The sequence below is a fragment of the Mytilus galloprovincialis genome, chromosome 1 (assembly GCF_965363235.1).
Source record: "Mytilus galloprovincialis chromosome 1, xbMytGall1.hap1.1, whole genome shotgun sequence".
NCBI lineage: Eukaryota > Metazoa > Mollusca > Bivalvia > Mytilida > Mytilidae > Mytilus > Mytilus galloprovincialis.
Genome location: NC_134838.1, coordinates 14,452,780 through 14,475,877, shown reverse-complemented (window position 1 = coordinate 14,475,877; position 23,098 = coordinate 14,452,780). Strand labels below are relative to the sequence as shown.

General features: G+C 31.3%; 1 protein-coding gene across 4 annotated transcripts; it reads right to left on the bottom strand.

The window, feature by feature from the left end:
• Positions 1-5,011: 5,011 nt before the first annotated feature.
• On the bottom strand, positions 5,012-15,759 carry LOC143066360 (serine/threonine-protein kinase PAK 1-like). Of its 4 annotated transcripts, none has more exons than XM_076239316.1 (9): positions 15,683-15,759; positions 15,259-15,383; positions 14,856-14,885; positions 13,212-13,390; positions 12,043-12,286; positions 10,834-11,011; positions 8,465-8,528; positions 7,586-8,068; positions 5,012-5,929 (listed from the first exon to the last, which is right to left on the bottom strand). In XM_076239316.1, exons 4-9 carry the CDS (start codon positions 13,388-13,390, stop codon positions 5,611-5,613), a joined length of 1,467 nt encoding a protein of 488 aa, XP_076095431.1. In that variant the 5' UTR covers positions 14,856-14,885; positions 15,259-15,383; positions 15,683-15,759; the 3' UTR covers positions 5,012-5,610. The 4 variants fall into 4 exon arrangements, with proteins under 4 accessions (XP_076095431.1, XP_076095439.1, XP_076095444.1 ...); XM_076239324.1 differs by having other exon boundaries at positions 12,076-12,286; XM_076239329.1 differs by having other exon boundaries at positions 12,076-12,286; positions 15,713-15,741.
• Positions 15,760-23,098: the final 7,339 nt, after the last annotated feature.

Sequence of the window (23,098 nt, the reverse complement as noted above, 5' to 3'; positions counted from 1 at the left end):
CTCTAGGGACCATAACATATCGAATCTTCTCTAGGAACCATAACATAGCGAATCTTCTCTAGGGACCATAACATATCGAATCTTCTCTATGGATCATAACATAGCGAATCTTCTATATTTCTAGCATTATGTCATTTATATGGAGCTCAGTGTACAGGGGTTTGTTACAATTTTCCGGGTTTACTTTCCATGCAAACCCAGAAAAAAAAAAAAAAAACACTGGGGTTTGTTACAATTTGCCGGGTTTACTATCCGTGCGAATCCCGAAAAAATCAGACAAGATTACCTTACAATCATTCCATGCATCAAATACAAAGAGTTGACCTATTGCTTCTAGTATCTTAAAACAGACTTAACCAGAAAAACTTGATTGGCAAATGAACTATAAAAATGAGGTCAAGGTCAATTAGAAGCTGCCAGACTAACATGTCCACTAGCATAGTAGATCTATTTCTTAAAGTAATTAGAAAAAAAGACCAGAACACAATAATTTAACCAATGAACCATGACAATGACGTAAAGGTCAGATGAAGGCTGCCAACCTAACATGATTGTACACCTTACAATCATTCTATACACCAAACTAGAGGCGTTCAAGTTTTTGTGTCGCTTACCTGACTCTACTTGGGTTTTGAAATCATATAAAAAAAAGATAAAAATTATAACAGATACTAAAATAAAGACTGAGGCCAAATTTGGTTTAACATTGGCCCCATAATTTAATAATAAATCATGATGGCCATCTTGAACAGTAAATCAGTAACAAAGTAGCAACACTTCATCAGCACCTCATAAGGAACATTTATGACATATTTAGTTTCATTCCAAGCAGTGGTTCTCTAAAAGAAAACATTGGTATGTATTTCCCATAGGGTCCTATGTTAAACTAAGTCCTTGTTGGCGGCCACCTTGGATGTTGGATTGACTACAAAGTAACAACACTTGGTAAGCATCTCATAAGGAACATTCATGCTATGTTTGGTTTTATTCCACTCAGTGGATCCCTAAAGGAACACATTTGTATGTATTTCCAAAAGGGTCCTAAGTTAAACTAAGTCCCCTGATGGCGGCCATCTTGGATGATTGATCGACTACAAAGTAACAACACTTGGTAAGCATCTCATAAGGAACATTCATGCCAAATTTTGCCAAGGGATGATAATAGCTCATTTGGCCCTTTGGGCCAGGTGAGCTAAAAATAGTTGACCATATACCAAATATAAATATCCTATTACTCACAATGAGTGAAAAACTCGCATGTTAAATTTTTTTTTTTTCAAGCAGTGATTGAACCATCAAAATGAGTTCAAGGACAATGGAGGTATGACAGAAAGATTCTTTGTAATATCAGGCATCTGTATAAAAAGTTTGATGCATCTAGGTCTTCTAACATCTAAAATATATTAAGCTTAAAAGAAATAGTTTTTTAAGCATTTAGCAGTACATGTCAGTATATATACATTAACAGATGGTAATATACAAAAATGACTAAGAGTGATTGTTTTAAAAAATATTTTTGATTAATTATCTGAAAACTGGAACCCCCCCTTTTTTTAATGAATAAAACCCCATTTCTTGGAAATGTAAAATCAAAATTTCTAAAAAATTGAAAGGGAGCACACGTAAATAGATATATACAATTCACCAAAGTGTAATGCAAATTGAGTAAAGTGTTTTACAACAGACAGACAGACAATGGTATACAATAATACTTCCCAGAAATGCACGTATAAAAATGGTAAAATTTGTCATTAAAAGGAAATAACTCATATATGATGTCATCTGATAGTATTGACTTTTATGATCAATACGGAAGGGGCTCACAATTCTGAACAATTTTGCACTGTCAGATTTTCTCTATAACAATTTTCAAATAAAAAAAAACTTGCATTTTAACCCTATGTTCTATTATAAGCCATGTACCAAAATGGCTGACACGGCTTAGAATAGAACATAGGCATAAAATGCACAATGTACAATCAATGCAAGCAACAGATGATCCTTCAAGCTCCTTACATGTAAAATATTATTTTTGCAATTATATTGTCTAAAAGTTTGCATGAACAGGGATCTTATCACTTTGGCCAAGCTGTAAAAGGGTAAACTTGCCAAAAAAAAAACACGTTTTGAAATAGGCTAGCAAAGGTCTACTTATATGGTGACTCTACAATCAAACACAAAACAAATATGACATTATATTGCTTTATTCATAAAAACTGTTATTAAAATACATATTTACAAATCTCACAGCTAACAAAATGTGCATCTAAAACAACTAGGCAGTGTGCCCGACACTTAAATATTTTTTAACAAAACTCGTATAACAGTTGCAAAAAAATAAAAATTCTGAAAAAGTATTTTTAAAATAAAATTTTCATATAAGACTTGTATAAAATAATTTGCATATTTTATGTTAATTTAATGGTAAAATATAACTTGTATACCATCATACTGGAATGTTTGTTTTAACAAAAATCAAACTCTACGAACCCTTTTAAAATTGAACAAGAATGTGTTCAAAGTATACGGATGCCCCACTCGCACTATCATTTTCCATGTTCCATGGACCGTGAAATTGGGTAAAAATCTAATTTGGCATTAAAATTAGAAAGATTATACTATAGGAAACATGTGTACTAAGTTTCAAGTTGATTTGACTTCATTTAAAATTAGAAAGATCATATCATAAGCAACAAGTGTACTAAGTTTCAAGTTCATTGGACTTCAACTTCATCAAAAACTACCTTGACCAAAAACTTTAACCTGAAGTGGGACAGACGGACAAATGAACAAACGAACGAACTGACGAAGGAACAGACGGATGAACGGAGGCACAGACCAGAAAACATAATGCCCCTCTACTATCGTAGGTGGGGCATAAAAATAGTTTAGTGAACATTGGAAATTATTCACTTTGAATGATATAATTTTAATACTGGGTCTAATAAGGAAAAGCCTTTTTCTCTCAATGTTCATGTTTTTTTCTTATTTTTTGGTTTTTGAAGTTAAGATAAGTCAAGGTTATACCATCAATGAAAAGTTAAAAAAAAACAATGATAAAAGGTTATTATTAGCAAAAAAGACTGTTTCAGCTAATTGTTTAACAATTTTTCTGATAGAGGGAACATTATTTTCCAAATTCAGATTTTTTGTCCTGTATAAATGACACAGAATGAAATAAATGCAAGACTGTACAATTTATAAACACAATGATATCAAACTAGCATTAGAATGTTAATGACACAGATCTCCATTAAATGATAATAACTCAAATACCAGGTAGGTATCACATCAGAGATAAAACAAGGTTAAAACTTTGTATCTTAATCATAAAAATCGTTAAAATATATCTTTCTATTTTTAGTTAATCATTTATATTTTAGATTTGGGCTGGTGTAAGAATCGAGTTTAACCAGTCCAAAAACAAGGCATAGTTAACATTTTTCAGTTACTCTATATTACTTTAAATTGCAAAGAATCCCTTTTCCTGATTTTGTATCTTTTTTTTATTAAAAAAATCACAACTTTTGATTTACTAACAAAATATTAATGACCAGCAAATATCTTGTCTATTTAGGATAATAATATTTTAATCCCATATGAATACAGCATGAATACCCAACAAAATGTGCATTTGATCATATTTTCCCTGATTTGGAATAAATATTTGATAATATTTTCTCCAGATTTGGAATAAACATATGATAATATTTTATATTAATAACATGTATGATCTCACATATATAACAGTATTATTTATTTGTTACACAGACAATTAATTAACTTCTAAGAGTGAGTTTGTAGTTTGTGAACAGAGTATTTACAAATTGTTCAATTGAATAAAATGACTGAAGGAATGCTCCTTAGCAACTTCTTCAAACATCATGGTATATGTATTTCTGTTTATTTGTGAAAAATACAACAGATAACATACTGGTAACTAATACCCTCAATGATCTGTGCTTTTGACTGTATACACCCTGTCAAAAACCCTTGATTCTGTTAAATGATGCCATGTGAAAATATCCTATGTTATAATTAATGCTATTTCAAATGTCAGGCTCTACAGAGAGGTTTCATAGTCTTTAAATTGCAAAAATCACTTCTACATAAACATATCCAGCTCAAATGACAAAATTTATTCAGAAAGTTACACATCAAGTAAATACCTTGACTTTCAATGTTTTCATTTAAACCTGTTGTAAAAAAAAAAAAAAAAAAAAAAAATAGACAAAAGAAAAACATATAGCTATACTCAACCAAGTTGTTATTTTCAAATCTTAGAACATTTTTTTAAGTTAGTGTAAAATAGTTTTAAGCCATACCTTTTGGATGTTTGGACAACAAATAGCTAAGTGATATTTTCTTACAAATAACATGATTAAAGTGTTAAGGTTTATGTGTAACATTAAATTTATTTAAATCAGACAGATAATAATTTTCCTGGCTTCTGTACAAACAGAGGAATGCAGAATACTGAACTATCAACATTTTTGATGGTACAAAATGTAAAATTTACCAACAAATTCCACCCCCCCCCCCACAAAATCAGAACTTTATTTAAAGTTGTTTTCTTATTTCATTTTGCTGACAATTTGCAATTTACAATTAATTTTTATCTCTTCATATTATCTGAGAACAAGTAAATCAGAAATCCTCAAATAACTGAATTTCTAGTCAGATTATTCCTTGTTAACTCATGGACAAGAGAGATATTTAAAACAAACATGATTTTTTTGTTATAATTATCTCTTTATATGGTGCCATTTATTTTGACAACAATCATATACCATTGGTATATACACTTTAGGAACTGTACTGACACAGCATAAAATCTGACGTTGGTGCACCAGATGTTTTTAATCTATGGTGTAAAGTGTTCATTTTTCTTCAAGTATGAGATTGAAATGAATGATGTTAACTGCATGATCTAAAAGTTAATAAACAATAAAGATTTATAATTGTATTCAGTCTCCACATGAATTACATAAAAAACATAAAAAGCATAATATAAAACTTCCATCTACAGTTAAATGAAGCAAATTAAAAATATGACATAGAACTGTATAATATAGTATGATTAGTATACATAACTGGCTTAACGGCAAATTTCAGGGGTGTCATCATATACAGGTATAAAACTATAGTTCACTACAATACTTAACATAATCCCAAATAAATAATTTTCATATATTCTCCATTTTTTTCCCAGTTTCCCTAAACTTTTAGAAAAGTATTTTTTGATCTGCTTTTTCTCGAATGGGAAAGAAATGCTTCAATGTAAATGTGAAACAAATCACATGGTCTAGGATGTTGTTCCATGACTGACTTTTTAAACATGTTTCAAGAAAGTATTGAAGAATCAAGTTACATAAAAACGTGATTTGTATAGATGCTACATAAAAACGTGATTTGTATAGATGCTACATAAAAACGTGATTTGTATAGATGCTACATACAAATGTGATTTGTTTAGATGCTGTTACTTGACCATGCATAGGATGATAGTATACATGCATGTATGAAATACAGTGTACAGCTAGCATATAATGACATCCCTAAAACAAATCTAAGTCTGGAGCTTTCGTTAGATAATACAAATTATGAATACTAATGTCCTGTGGCTTGTTTGGCTGCCACAATTAAAGGTCGCAAGGTGGTCAGTGGTCTGGCTTTTGTTAAAAATTTGTGTTGTAGTAACTCCTGGGTATCGGCACGTTTTTCTACTTCCACTTCCAGGCACCGGTCGAGGAAGTCTTTCAGTTCAGGAGACAGTTTTTCTGCATTTTTTATATCTGGTTTTCCTTTAGTTGCTATACGATAAATAGCCTTCAGGGGGGTTTCATTCAAATAAGGTGGTTCCCCTTCCAACATTTCTATAATCATAATTCCCATACTCCAGATATCTACTTTCTTTCCATAGTGTTTTCTACAATAGATTAAACAAAACATATATGCAATCAAATTTATTAGACAATTGTTGTTGCTCACTTTTTTATTCGTTTGTATGATGTAAATAGTTATGCATTCTCTATAAATCGTGAACAGTTCTCATTGTTAGTTATCCCTTCTTGAATTTGGTTTCAATTTTTGTCATCCCTAGACCTTTTAAAGCAAACTACAAACTATATGGAATAAGCTTTGATTTTTGTTGAAGGCCATACTGTGATCTGTAATTGATCTTTAATGAATAGTTGTCACGTTCGGAATCATGTCAATTTTTAATATTGAAGACTTGACCATGTTGATTCCTGTAATAGTCCACCAGATATGAAATATAGCTTTAATGACTCATATTGTTCGCCTTAACAAAACCTGACAAGAGTGCACACGCTGAAATGTCTCGCCTTCTATACTAATCATTGATATTATGTTGATAGTCCTAAGTATAAAGCTAAGCTTTATTACAACTGTCACATAAACTTAACATTAACCAAGATAACTAAACAAAGACCAATGAACCTTGAAAAAGAGGTCCAGGTCAGATGAACCATGCCAGACAGACAGGTACAGCTAACAATGCTTCTATACAACATATATAGTTGACACATTACTTATAGTTTAAGAAAAATAGACCAAAACACAAAAACTTAACACTGTGCAATGAACCGTGAAAATGAGGTCACGGTTAAATAAAACCTGCTCGACTGACATAAAGATCATAAAATATTTCCATACACCAAATATAGTTGACCTATGGCATATAGCATTAGATAAAAAGACCAAAACTCAAAAACTTAACTTTGACCACTGAACCATGAAAATGAGGTCAAGGTCACATGACATCTGCCCGCTAGACATGTACACTTAACAATCATTCCATACAACAAATATAGTAGACCTATTGCATATGGTATGAGAAAAACAGACCAAAACACAAAAATTTAACTATAACCACTGAACCATGAAAATGAGGTCAAGGTCAGATGACACCTGCCAGTTGGACATGTACACCTTACAGTCCTTCCATACACCGAATATACTAGCCCTATTGCTTATAGTATCTGAGATATGGACTTGACCACCAAAACTTAACCTTGTTCACTGATCCATGAAATGAGGTCGAGGTCAAGTGAAAACTGTCTGACAGACACGAGGACCTTGCAAGGTACGCACATATCAAATATAGTTATCCTATTACTTATAATAAGAGAGAATTCAACATTACAAAAATTTTGAACTTTTTTTTCAAGTGGTCACTGAACCATGAAAATGAGGTCAAGGACATTGGACAAGTGACTGACGGAAACTTCGTAACATGAAGCATCTATAAACAAAGTATGAAGCATCCAGGTCTTCCACCTTCTAAAATATAAAGCTTTTAAGAAGTGAGCTAACACTGCCGCCGTAGCCGCCGCCGGATCACTATCCCTATGTCGAGCTTTCTGCAACAAAAGTTGCAGGCTCGACAAAAATTATCATTACAAAGTTGTGATAGTGTGCTAGTGATCTAATATGATATACATGCAATTGGTCAGTAAATGCCTCATGAAACTCAAGCTTTGCTTGCTTTGCTATTGAGCTTGTAAATATCATATAAGTCACTGGCATTTAGTAACTAGTATTATCTAATTATATGATTTACCTGGATACCACTTCTGGGGCCATCCAATATGGAGTTCCAACCATAGTTTGTCTCTTGGCACTATCGCCACTGAGTTGAGCACAAAAACCAAAATCGGTTAATTTAACTGTCCCGTTCATTCCCAATAAGACATTGTCACTCTTAATATCCCTGTGTATACAATGTTTCTCATGTAGATAGTCTAGAGCCTGTAGACATTCTCGTGACACGGCAGCAATCTGTCCCTCATTCATGATGGTTTCCGTTACGACATCAGTTAAGGCCCCGCCATCCAGATATTCCATAACTACCCATAGTTCTTGTTTTTCTGATAGATAATAGCAATCTAAGAAATTAACGATATTTGGATGTTTATAATCCTTCATTACTTCGATTTCTGTAATTAAAAGTTCTTTTTTCGGTTGATTATTCAAGTCCATCATTTTAATAGCAACAACTGCATCAGCATCAACAGGTTTGGCCATACATACATTTCCAGAGGCACTGAAGTTAAAGCAAACAAACAGGATAACAATATTACACAAGATGAAACAAGATTACAGTTTATCATCAATATTCCTTTTGATCCTACTGCCTAAAAGTTTTTCAGATTTTGGATATTTTCTTGTGCATAATTTAAGCAATCTATTTTTTTCCAAAGGAAGAAATGGGCACACAGGTGACTTAATATACTATACTAAATTATTCCTGGACCATACAATACTGCCTTGACAATTTTAGAAAAAATATGTATATCCATGATATCTATTCTAATGTGTTCTAACTTAACTATAAAAAGGTACTTGTATTAATATTTTGATGATTTCTGACCAAGTTGATTTGATTTTTTAAACAATTAGTCACATTAATTTGGTTTCAAACCCTTCTACCCAAACTTACCCTGAACCAAGTTTCTTTTGAATCTGATATTTAGAGGAGGCATCTCCAGGTGAAGCCAACCGTTCTGCAAAATATACAAAATATGGTATGTTAATTTTCTATTTGTACACAAATATAAGTAGTTAGAACAACAATATAAACCTTTAATAATAAAAGCAAGTTATCATCCTGCACAGCTCACTCAAAAATTCTAATATCACCAAATTGCAATTTAATAAGAAAAATTTGTATAAATTGATCATTGTTGAAGGTCACATATAGTTGCTTACATTGCAGTCATTTGGACTCTGGTTTATAGTTGTCTTATTGAACTTAAGGTGGTACCCATCACTTTGACTAAAATTAATTTGGCTGGTTTAATTTTCATAAAATTTTGACAAAATATTAACGTTGATCCTTTGAAAAAAATATGAAAATTTCAAAACTTGAACCAATCACTTTCTCAGAAAAAAATTGGTTGGATACATAGCAGTTTGACAAATAATATTTTTTATCAATGAGAAGCTTAATACTTCCTTAACAATACAATGTGATTAAAACGTTTAGCTGATTTAACAGACTTATCTCCCTGTTGTTGCCACAGCTTTTTATGTTTTTATTAATTCAAATCTTTCACCTGAACCTATCAAGTGAACAGTGGCGGATCCAGAAGTTTTATAAGGGGGTGCTGCTGACTGACCTAACTGGCCAGTGATTCCCTATATAATCAACCACATTTTTCCCACTAAAGGCCCACATATGAAGTATAATTTTACTAAAGTTTGACAGAATAAAACATTTATATTTAGACCAGGGAAATCAAACTTAATGCTATTGTTAGGTTTTGTATTTTTTGTGATTCTTATTGAAGTCATACATGTCATACATGTTGTTATAATGATTCACAGAAAAACAAGATATTTCTATCCTCCCGTTGTGAATTTCTGTATCTATCTTCACAATAATAACTTCTTAGTCTATAAAATTACATATGCATTTTGTTGCTTTTGTTTTTTTACATTTATGTTGCACTGATGAGTTTTTAAGTCAAGGAGATTATTACTGTAAAATCAATGCTAAATTTTTTGTTACACTCACATAGCACATTAATCAGTCTGTGTCATCTAGAAAGTTTGCTACTAAAGTCATGTGCAGGGTATAGTACACACAGATATATTCAGAATGTTTTAAACTTACAGCTATTGAATAAATTTGTACTGAATTATAGTGATTGCTCATATTTTTCTGTGGTAACTGATTTACATGTACATGTCTTTGAATAAATAAACAGTGTACATTTAAATTAAAGTGAGTGAATCATAGTCACTTGATAAGCGTTCAATGTAACAAATCTACTTTAGCAATTAGAGTGAATTTTCACTGAATCACATTGTATCATACTATGTACTGTATTATTCAGTTTGTATGTTAAGGATATAGTGCAATGTGCAGGGCATACATTTGAAACATAAACTTTGGGAATAAATGATCAAATCCATGCCAATAACAGGAACTGAAATGTGGATAGGGTAGTTCTAATTCAGCAGGGGAAATGTGGCTTTGTAATAGGAGAGGTTTCTTACAAGGTATAAAATACCTGGAATATTCTTCTGGACAACATTACAGGTTTCATTAAGGGAAGTTACTTCGTAACAAGAGAAAAAAGTCTGAGAAATACAACAAAATCTCCAAGGGGTGGGGGGAGGGGGCATTTTTTTGTGTTATTTCATTGGATTGGATTTAATTATTTATAGTTTCAATATGCAGTTGTTATACGTTTGCATCTATTCCCAATATTTATAAATAAAATTATGAACGACAATAATTTATTTTTACCAATTCAAATTTATATTTACATAATAATGGTTCAAACATTTATGTTTTATTGACTATCCTTCAATAAAGGGTCATAAAAATCTTCAAATTTAGGATAAAAATCAAGTTTTCACGATTTATGAAGTAGATCAATGTTTAATAGACAGGATCATATATTTTCAAAATTATATAACAACTGAGCTCAGAGGTGGATCAAGAATTTCTAAAAATGTGCATTAACCTAAATTTGTCCATACATTCTTATTTGAAGTTATAGTTGATCCAGGATGTGTTTAAAAAGAACAAGGATACTTACTTATTGAATTATTTATATTACCTATTGCAATAAAATGTAAGTAATTTATCAGAATCTGCACTTTGACATTCTTAAGTTTGGATGTTATGATAATTTATATAATCATTTATTCAGATCAGTGTATCTAAATATAGTATTAATAAATTTATATCTGATTTAGATTCACAAATTCATTTAGTGAGGACCTAATGGTATATACCTCAAAACTTTCTTTAGGTAAATACTGTATTACACAAAATAAGCCTTCTCAGACACTTACGTAATCCAGCATGAATTTCGTCATCTGATAAGTTTTTTTTCTGAGATTTTGGACGTCTTTGTAATACTTCCTCTTCTCCGACTTCATTTGTTTTCTGGTTGTCAACAGTAACTTTGGCCATGCCATCTGTAACATTGTTTGTTCTGGAATCTAACTCATCTCCCTGATTATCGTTTTTCTATAAATTATAAAAATTGTAAGATATATACCACTATATTTAATATGTATCTATCTATAGACCATTTTCATATTACCGACTTTTAACTCTGGAATTTATATTTTTTCGACTTGTTACCATCTTTGTGGTTGGACGTCCTGGTACTTGGTCAAGAAAGAGCAACGTAAATAAGTAAATTCAAGATTTTAATTGGTACCATTTTGAGGGAAAGTTTACGGTTTAATCTTTTCTATACATGACTAAATCATCAGAAAACAGAAGAATTTTGTATCATTTATATATTTCATTTACTTTTTTTGGTTACTTATAATTGACCAAGTACCATGATGCCTTACCACAGAGTAGGTAATCTAAAATATAATACCAGGAGTCAAAAGTCTGTAATATGAAAATAAACTATTGATTATCAAATTCAAAACTGTGTATTTTTCAGGCAAAACCAGAAAAAGTGGCATGAACATGCATTTTATCGCATTTTATCACACAGCACTATAAGACAACATTGCTTTCCTTAATTTAAAAAAAATATAGAATAGCATATGTATCTTAACAATAAGCTTCTTCTCCATTTATGTTATACATGTATGTATTAATCTTTTCATTTCTACAGAATTTTTTGTTTCAAAATCTCATTCTTTGTATGATTCTTTTGAGAGATATAAAGTAAAAAATAAGACCTATTTGCCATAAGAATTGACATCAGAAGAAACAATATTTCATGCATAAATACACTGCCTAATATTTACAAAGATGGTATAAATGTAGATTCTGGGTTTTGTATTTTTTAAGTTACAATACATATTCTTTTAATCAAAGGATTTTCAAAAACCTATAAAAATGTAAAACATCTGCATCAAGAACTACACCATTTATACACGTAGTGTACTTCTTGTTGCTGACGCTTCCTCAGTGCCAAAAAATTATAAGTGTTCTAAACATCATGATTTGTTTGTGATAAAGTAATGTTAACAAACACCTATATTAAACCAGAATCTACACAGTACACTTATTGTAAATGTGAGGCAATGTACCTTGTTTGGGTCAGTTTTTGCATTGACAAAAACCTCGTCAGATTTGGCGTCCTTTAAATTTCCGTGAGGCGAGGGAGGAGGCATGGAGCTTTTGTCTTCATCACTAAGTTCATCCTCAGATTCTTCAATGGTAGTGGCAACTTTAAGGTATTTCTGTTCATGGGTACTTTTCTGTTTAAATGATTTCTTCAAGAATTTAATGGATTTTATGACAGCCTCTGGATTTTTCTTCTGTTCCTCTTTCCTGAAGAAAATGATATTTTCAGTAACAGCATAGAATTTAAATGATCACTACATGTATGTAGTATACTTGTATTTTTTTCATTTTGTATACATACATTATAAAATGTAAATTCACATGAATGGGACGAGGAAACAAGAAGTGTTTTTTTGAGCATTAACAATTATTATGCAAATCAATTATTTTTATCATAGTTAGCCTAAGTTAGGTTTCTGAATGTGTTGTAAGTCTATCATTAATTCATACACATATTACAAGTTTGAAGTCTATATGTTGTACCATATCTAATGTACATGTAACACAACAAACACATGCTTTAGGGTGTATATATACTTACATATGTAATGCATTTTCTAAAGTTTGTTATGTTTTGTCCAAATGTATTTATTATATACATGGTATATGGAACCATGAATGATTCATCCAAAATGTTTGTCATTATAAAACTTTGTAACATTCAATTTTCCATCAATGGCTTTAGTTAGGAATATCAAAATAATCTTCTTCTAAGGGTTCCCTTTTGTAACCAGCAAAAGAGAGAAGAATAGGGAAAATCTTCAAAAATAATTGATTTTAAATATGTACCTTTTGGTTATTATTTGTTACACTTTCAAATTTAAAATTGTCATTACAGAAATATATAATTTTTATCAAATTACTTACTATTTTCAATCTATTACCTTGATTTTTTATTTTAAATGTTTATCATTGTTAGTTATTTGTTTACATGTTCTAAATGGGTAATAATGAAATATGGAAAAATTATTACAGATAAAATATTAAATGAAATGCGTAGTCCAAATATTTACTATTTCAGTCTTCATACATGTATATATTTTGTAGAATGACAAAGGTCTTTTTGTGTGTGTCAAATGTACTCCATTGTTCGATTTGTACACAAATATTCAGATGTTTAACATTAACTTACGAGATATTGGAATGTTGAAGTAGTGAATTCCATGCAGGTGGCAGGCCTACAAAATCTCCTGTCTGTCTGTCAAAACCAACATGTACATTATGTTTGACCTCTGTGGGGCCAGATATACTCATGGGTTTGTCATCTGAACTAGTACTTTTCTTCTTTCCAAATGGCATTTTTGACAACATCTATAAATAGAACAAAAGTATGATAAAGTTGAAACCATTTGTACCTTGTACATGCTGTTCCCAAACATCAATGTTACTTTTACAAATGCATTTGTACATTTGTGCTGATCATAGAATTTTGTTAAAATCAAAATATATGAAGATGGACAAAATACACACATGTACCCATCTATCATTGTATATAAATATAAGAAGTTTAGTAACTTTTGTTATAGTACACAGGGTGTTCTGCAGGTTTGTACATACTACTTTTTAGGCTGCTCAGACAGTAAACACTCATATCTACTTTTACTTTCGTAGTTAACTGTCAGCCTAACCAGTCTGCTAACGTGTATACAAAGAGTCATTTGATTAACAAATTATATTTTTATTGTTATTTGATGTAAACATTGTTAGTAAGGTCTTTGACTTTGAGAGCAATGGAATAGACTTTGTCTTCATTGTTTTACCAGAAGGGTCCCAGACTAACTTACAGTTTCTCAACTTCTGTTTACCCCAATTTTAAAGCTCCCATTACTGTAAATTCAGAAATAATTGTGATGTTTTATTATATCGAAAAAATGTGACAGGGTTATAATCGCAATAATTAAAACCCTTTTTTAAATTTTTTATATGAATTAAAGAGTTTTTTTTTCTGAATATCGTAAAAAGGTTTATTCATTTTTTTGAACTTTTAATTGAATGTCAACTTTGGTAATCACCACTATTTGCATCAATATCTATACTGACTGAAGATCAGTTTTCAAGAGGACTGCAGCAACTACCAGCATAACCAGCGTGTTCACAAGGAAATGGCTACAACAAACCAAATAAGACCCAGTCAATGAACCAAACTATGATTAACCTAGATGATTTACTCTTACTACGATATTGACATGATTAACGTAATAAAAGGGATCCTTCTGTGAATTTTAATAACATAACTGTGAAGTGTTCTTGTTGGTTTTCTGTGATTGTGAAATATAAGGTAAATTGTCAAGCTTAAATTTATTTTGTCATCTGTTTTACATGGACCAACTACACATGTAGGTCAATGTAAATGAGTTTCTGAGCTACCACATGTATATTGAAACCAATGCTATTGCTGTATAGTTGTTTTGTCTGCTTCTTTACCATTGCTTAGACCATTTAGCTTGCTAAGCAACAACTTTAACGTAATGGTTAACTCAACACCAGGGTAGGCAGATATCAAAAGGTACCAATATTAAAGAGAATAAATAGTGTTGAGCAACATATATGATACCTTATACTTTCATGCCACACCCACCCGTCCTGTAACAGTATTTACCCTATCACGAGTAGATAAACCTACATGTAGGTTGAAAACTCTACCATTTATTTTTAAAGACTTTTGTTTTACTTAACTGAAAAATGTTCCCATTTCTTTTAGACTTTTAATTTAACAAACAAATGATATCCAAACTGCTTGACCCCCTGGCTGCCCTCAAACCACAATCATACATACCTTATCAATGTCTTTCCTTTATTTCTATGTCTAAAATAAATGAAAAAGAGTTCATTTGTCTGATGTATCAAAGAAAGGAGTTTTTTAATGAATTGTACATCATAACATATAATAAACACTTATTTTCTGGCAAAGCAACTTAAATATTATCTTTTGTAAAAATATAAGTGACCATAATTTAAATAAAAAAATGAAAACTTGCCAACAATGCAAGCTCTTTAATTCCATCATAATGATATAAAACTTGAACAATACAGTAATTTAAGACTACATACATGCACAGAACACATAACAAATTATTGTCCATGATTAACTAATTCCCTCAGGCAAAAACTAACATATCAAAAATGCATGTACTTCTTTATACTTTCAATATTTTAGATAATATTAAATCAGTATATACCTGGCAATGGAGTTCTGTAGTTTTGGTTTCCCTTTTTTGGTATGGGAATTTGGAATGTCCGTTTCGACGTTTCAACTTCCTTGTTCAAAAATTGTACATTTCAGGTTTGTTTCGATCATTCCAACCTATAATTAGAAATAAAGTTACGTCATCATATCCATGGACATATTGTTATCGATACAGGCGTAATTACATATGTAACTGAAGAGAGTCTTAAACCTGTCAAAAGGTGATTGATAGTAACATGGACCGTGTCAGAAGTGAAATCACGACCTATAAACAAAAACAATGATAAAGAGTTATTTAGCTATTTCACGATCTCTAAAAATATACATATGACATCTTATGTTATTGAATTTATGAGTTAAAAAGTAATTCCTATTTTAGGAAGTATAATTTCACCTGTATTGGAAAATAACTATACCTGTTCTACAGACGAAGTGTGTCAACTTACAAAAACTTCCTATTTCCGGAAACAGTCTCGCTCTGATTTCAAGGGAGACAACATCTTATTTTCCCGCCATTCTTGCAAAACCACATCCTCCAGAAAAAATTTCTGTTAAAATACTTTACGAATCATAAAACAAACAGTAATTTATTTAAAGAGAGCGACTCTTTGGACTAAATCATTTTACGAAAATGCTCTCTAGATTGAAAAAAATAAATAATTGAATCAAAGTGAAATGGAGACGTTATTAATGTCTTAATCATATACTAGAACACCTTTAGAACAGAGAATTTGTCCAATTTGTATGGATGGAATTGAAGATGAGTTCCATTTTCTCATTCAATGTAAAGCGTTAGAACTCAATAGAAATGTACTTTTTAGTAATTTAAGTGATATAGTTCAATCTTTTGTTAATATGTGTGAACAAGACAAGTTAAGTTTCATTTTGAAAAGTAATGATACGGACATTAGTACTGTAAGTGTAGCTGGAATAAGCGATATGTATGATTTGAACATTCATTTAAAGCAAAAATAATTTTGTTAAGAACTTTAATAGTACTTATTAAAGCTGATTGTAATAGCTTGAATTAATAATATTGTATGAATAACACCTCCACGCAATGTAAATATAAAATATGTATCTCTTATGATCATTGAGAAAATATGTTTGGTTGATTTTTTGTTTGTTTGTTTGTTTGTTTATTTTTGTATTTGTATTTTGTAAATGTTGGCTGGTATCATTTCTGTATAGGAATTTACACCAATAAAATCATTTGATTTGATTTGTGCCTGGCATACGAAATTCGTGCACCTTTTCGTTCCACTGATGGACACTTAAATTTATGTTCAAACTTTCCAACGGTTAAATAAAAAATACCTTTCAAAGCAAACTTGATGCAAAAAAACCAAAAAAAACATTATGGTTAGTATTAAAGTATGACTAAATCGAATATGGCCGAAACGCTTGTGGCAAAACTAGAAGTGTGGCCTAAAAATTTTGAAACCGTTTCATGCTGATTAGTCCGTACAGCGAAACCACTGAGTGATTTGTTTTATTTTTCTCATGACTTGAAACACTCGATAACCGTGAGAGGCAAACAAAATGAATGTTGATGTCACCATGAAGCTGAAACATTATTCTAAAACTTGATCGCTAATTTATATTTCTGGTAAAATCATCATTCTATTTTTTCTACGATTTTCTAAAATTTAAGTTTCGAATTTAATCATTCTTTCAAAACGTTTCTTTTAACTCTGGCAGTGTGATATGAAAATTTCAAAATAATGAAAAGAAGAAAAGAAGCAAAGAAAGTGGGTTTGTAGAATAGATTTTTTCGCCGAGCGTAGCGACAGGATTCTTTGGATCTATTTTGGGGCTAAAAAAAAACCCATGAAATGAATGTAAAATGCACGTATTTAACGGTTCCTGACGTTCGGCATTTATATTTTATAGTTAAAGTGTAAGGGTTGGATATTTCACTTGCCTGTATCAATGGAAAAAACTGAATGAAAAATTTCCACAGGATAACGACCAAATTAACGATGCTCTAGGCATTACGATTTGTACAATGGAGATCAATGCACATGCACAAATAGGTTTGGAATATATAACCCCTGATTCGATTCTGTTTTAAAAATTATTGGTTTCCTCAATAGCAACGATTTGATGTTTTTATACTATTATTAACACAATCTTCTCTTATTTTCCATGTGATTAAAATTTGAATACAAAAATCGGAAACATCACTTGACTTGTTAGCGAACTAGCGACTCTTGTTGCCAATAAAAAAGCAGTCTTTTCATTTTTGTCGAGCCTTCGACTTTAGTCGAAAAAGCGAGACATAGCGATCCTACATTCCGTCGGCGTCGTCGTCGGCGGCGGCGTCCACAAATATTCACTCTGTGGTTAAAGTTTTTGAAATTTTAATAAATTTCTTAAACTAAACGGGATTTCTACCAAACTTGGACAGAAGCTTGTTTATGATCATAAGATAGTATCCAGAAGTAAATTTTGGAAAAATAAAATTCCATTTTTTCCTTATTTTACTTAAAAATGGACTTAATTTTTTGGCGAAAGCATTACTTTCACTCTGTGGTTAAAGTTTTTTGAAATTTTAATAACTTTCTTAAACTGTCCTGGGTTTGTACCAAACTTAGACAGAAGCTTGTTTATGATCATAACATAGTATCCAGAAGTAAATTTTGTTAACAAATTAATCCATTTTTTTGTAAATTTTACTTTTAAATGGACTTAGATTTTTTGCCAGGAAACAACGCATTCACTCTGTGGTTAAAGTTTTTAAAATTTCAATAACTTTCTTATACTATTTTGGATTTGTACCAAACTTGGTCAGAAGCTTGTTTATGACCAGAAGCTAGTATCTAAAAGAAAATTTTGTTAAAATTTATTACCTGCATGTGTATCTGTATTTTACTCATAAATGGACTTAGTTTTATTCTAGTTTACATTACAGACAGTCTGCAGTTAAAGTTTTTAAAACATTCTGTATGTTTACCAAACTTGGACAGAAGCTTTATACAATCAAAAGATAGTATCAAGAGGAATATTTTTATTGATTTTATTCCTCTTTTGTTGAGCCTGCGATTAACAGCATAAGTAGGCGAGACACTGGGTTCCGCGGAACCCTTAAGAATTTTTGTAATCAAAATGCCTTTAAAAGCAATTTAACATCTAGCCCTCAATAACATTTTGATGATATCAACATATGTAAAGAAAAGATTAAAGTATAAAATACGGACTCTGTTTTTTTTTTTACTTTCAGGTAAGATTTGACAACTATAAGTTTTTAATCCTTTTAATGAAAATTGAAAAGAAAGCAAAAAAACAGGCGAAATTATGCCTACTTATTTAATAACTGTAGTCTTTAAATGTGAACAACAAATCATATATGGTTCTACTAGATCGGAACAAATTTGAGCAAAACGATAGGTACCACATAACTGTTGATCGCCGGTTTTTGGTTATGTTCGGCGTGTTGCTCTGTTTGTTATTGTTGTTTGTCTTTTGGTAACATTGTGTTAAAATATGTAATTATAAGTATTGAATGCTTTTTTTTGTAACTTTGTAGGGTTGTAAAAGCGTTGACCGTGCGCACATTTTTAGAATGAATCGATTCCGTGCTTCATACAAAATGTACTTCGGTCAACGCTTTTACACCCCAATAAATTTACAAAAAGAAGCATTCAATTCTTAAATGTTGAAGTATGCATGATAAATGTACCTTAGTTGTGTTAGCAGATTTTTTTTTTATCTTTATCTATTCTAAGTTATAAGAAGTAACAGACGTAAGATACCCACATTAACTGTATGAAAAGAGAAACCGACATTCGGAAGTCAGCGGAGGTGTAGAAACGAGGCAAATTTAAGAAACATACCAAACAATTTTTGTATAACGTGAAAAGAAGAATACGACAACATAATCTTTATTACTTCTGTAGAACATGACGGCAGCAGTCCTTTTGCGCCAATAACTGTTTTTCATGGGTATCATTTCCGCCAAATTTTGTTTTTCAAATGTATCAATTGCGCCAATACTCTGAACTCATTTCCGCCAATTGACCGACAACACGTACAGCGCGATAAAATTCAGATAATGGTAGAACTATCCACCATATTGTTAAATTTCAAGAGCCGACAATGAATGAAGTTCGGTAAAAATTGAAGCTTCGAAGAATCCCCCCGGGTCCGTAAATCCTTCAAAGGAAAGTCTTCAGCATTACCACGATTATGCAATGCCTTCCATTTATGCAATAATCTTCTACCAAGGAAATCATGACAGAAAGCACAAGCCCTGGCATAAGGGATAAGTGGGAGATATATGCTTCCTATGTAGGCGCTGATAAATGTTGAAATACAGAAATGGAAGGTTGATAATTTGAAATTGATATCTTTTGGCCGTAGAGTTTAGTAGTCACTCTATACTGATCACAAAACAGACAGTCACCGAGTCTTACATCCACCACTTGTCCCGCAAAATAGACCATCGAGAATAAGGAAAACTTGCCGAACTTAATCCAATCAGTACAGGCTATTGACTATCAGACACTAGGGCAATCTCAGACTAAGGCTTGAACTATATGTTGTAAAAGTGTACAGGATTTTAAAAGACTAGAAATTCTGTAAAAAAATCAATGATGGAAGAAAGCAATAACAAAATAAGCTTACGGAGTGAAAATTTTGAAGAGAGCGCCTTGCATTCAATCATTTACGTTTACAAGGACACGACATCATGGACATGGTAAACCTAGAATGCAATCAATTCTCAAATATTACAACAAATAGGACCAATATCTTGTATACAACACCTCCCCCTCCTCCCAAAAAAATAATAAATAACAATAAATAAATGAGGGCCCTCATGGGGTTTTTGATTATGTGATTACTTGGCCGTTTTTTTAATGATTATTTGATTATTAAGCCAAATATTTCATGATTATTTGATTACCTAGGACTGTATTTTTAGTTTATGATTATTTGATTACTAAAGATAAGCAAATATTTAATGATTATGTGATTATATTGGCAAAAAAATGGTGATTATGTGATTACTAGGACCCCCCCATGAGGGGCCTCATAAATAAAATGCCAATGCAAGTCTGTCTTCGACTTATGAGTTTGAATATGTTTTTCGTATTTCCTGCATTAATAAAAAAGTTTAGATAAAATGAAATTGACAGGCCCATATGTATATGTTTTATATTTATTCAATCAATCGGTATACTCGTTTCCGGATACAGCCATACGGTGTAAAAACCTATTCAGATTATATCCTGTTTCACTGCAACACGGAAGTAATTGTCATTTAAAATGGACAAAAGGTATACACAAAGTATGCATTTAAAGTTTCCTAATTTTCAAGTGCAGAAACTTGATTTAACATGTATTTATCAATGAGAAATATATTTAGAAACCGAACGAGATATAAATTTGAAAAGGAAGCCCCTAATAGATACGCAATTTACACTATAAGTAGCAGATTTAAATACACAAATAATCATAAATTGAAATGTCCTTTAAGATTTATGTATTTTGTATACATAAAGGACGATATTAACGACTATTGTAGTTGTTTGTGTGTAGGGGTTCGGATATCATCGAATACAGGAGTCGGTTATCTTATTGTCACTTTTGATGTAAATAATAATTTTGTATCGTATGTGCACGGATTTGGGATAGAATAACGCACACAGTTGTCGTCATATGAGCTTTTATTATATTTATACAATTAAAAGATATAATGTTCTAATGAATTCCCGAGGATGAATTCTTGGAATGAATGATTTTCACCAATTCCCCTCATTATATTTCAGCTATCCAATATCATATTTGACAGTTGAGGTAAATCATATAAATTAATGTTTAATAAATATCTGTGACAGGAGATGAGAAACTGATCTGCTCTCGAAAGACTTTAATATGAAAAGGAAATTGACAATTATGATGCTTTTAAAATAAAATATGCTAAAAACGTGACAAATTATAAATAAATGAACGCAAATCTTCCATTAGTTTATACTGAATATCGACATGCCTTATTTACAGCAATATTTGATTGTGCTAAAGGCAATACCGACATGTCTCTAAAACACGTCAATTTAGCCCAGGAGATGTTGTTTCACAATGTGTTTGACTTTGAAAGGAGAACCGAGATATGTTTGCAGATTGTTTTGCCATAATGGACTTCTATCAACTGTTTTATCGGTTTCAAAGAACTCCAATATAAAACTTTAAAAAAAAAGTTACCCAGTTTTGTCATATTTTTAAAATGTGTAAAAAACACGTTATTCGTCAAATTTACATTTATTTTCATTTGCCAGGCATAACTATCAACGGCAGCTACTTTTGTATAAATCATGCATTTTTTGCATGCGCATTTTCATCAGCACAACTACTCATCCTAGTAAGGAGAAAGAAATCTGTTTATAAAAACTCGTCCAAGATACCAGTTATGACAATTTATGCCCGGAGTAGAACGTGCCCGGAGTAGAACGCTCTTACTAGTATTTGTTTTGGTAATAATTCAACATTTTATAAGAGTAAAATTTATAGCAAATGAACATATCAATGATATTTCATGTAAACACAAATGTGCCGGGTACTGGGCTGTTGTTAACTGGGGGACCAAACGTCCGTCCTACACTAATAGAATCAACCCAGTTGTTGTTAAAAGTCATCAAAGATACCAGGATAATAACGCTAGGTGTGCATTTCATCTTCATAGAAGCGGTTGCACCTGAATCGAAACAGTTGGAATTCGAATACATTGTTAAAAAAAATTATAACTAAAAAAACCTTAAAGTTGTACCAAATACGGCTCCGGTATAAAACTTTAGAGCTCATATATAAGAATCATTGACTAATAAATCAACGTGTTAATGATAGTCCATGTTAACGCATTAAGGGCTGACTACTGGGCTGTTGATACCATCGGGGACAAAGACATTCTCCAGCAGTGACATCGACTAAGTTGTTGTAAAACTAATCGAAGATACAAAGTTTATTATGTGGTACGCCGCAAGTGGCACTCGAATCAAAACAGTTGAAAGGTCAAATAAAATGCGAAGTTGAAGAGTATTACAAAATGAAAATTCCGAAAAGATGTACCTAAAAAAAAATATATGACAATCTATGACTGATGGTAGAAAACATTTGTGCATCGAATAACTCAAGATTTTATAAGTAGTAAATTAACAAAATACGAACATCTCAATGATGTTACATATTAGCACACAAATACTGACTACTTGGCTGTTGATACCCGTATGGATGAAACGTTCAGCATCAAGGGCATCTCAAACATTTATAATCTGACTCACACAATATTAAGTCGTTTTTTGATTATGCAATGTTGTATGAGTGGTAGTCAATCATTATATTTGCAAAAAATGCTCACTTCTTTGTTATTGTATACTTTATAAACCAAACATATCAGAATGGATAACAACTTTCAGATTCCTGACTTGGTACAGGCATTTTCCTATGTAGAAAATGATGGATTGAACTTAGTTTTATAGCTAGCTAAATATCTCACTTGAATCAGAGTCTTATACAATTCTATATATTAACAACGATATGTGAACAAAAGAAACAGACATAATTGATAAGAAGGTAAAACAATAGGGGCTTGTGTTTTAATCTTAGTCACTATGAAACCAAACAAATATGTAACAAAGAAACACAAAAATGCATATAGACAAAGGACATTAGCAAAAATAGACAAGAATACATTACTCCAGACGCGCGTTTCATCTACAAAAGTGACGCTCAAATCAAAAACAAGTTAGAAGGGCAAAATAAAGTACGAAGTTGAACAGCATTTAGGACCATAAATTCCTAAATGTTTTGCCTAATACAGCTATGGTAATCTGTTC

Excerpts from the sequence above, each read along its gene's own strand:
- LOC143066360 (XM_076239316.1), bottom strand. The coding sequence starts at position 13,390 with ATGTTGTCAAAAATGCCATTTGGAAAGAAGAAAAGTACTAGTTCAGAT. Across the intron at positions 12,287-13,211 it reads CTTCAACATTCCAATATCTC|GAAAGAGGAACAGAAGAAAA; the intron begins GTAAGTTAATGT and ends CATTTTCTTCAG. Across the intron at positions 8,069-8,464 it reads CAAAAGAAACTTGGTTCAGG|TGCCTCTGGAAATGTATGTA; the intron begins GTAAGTTTGGGT and ends CTTTAACTTCAG.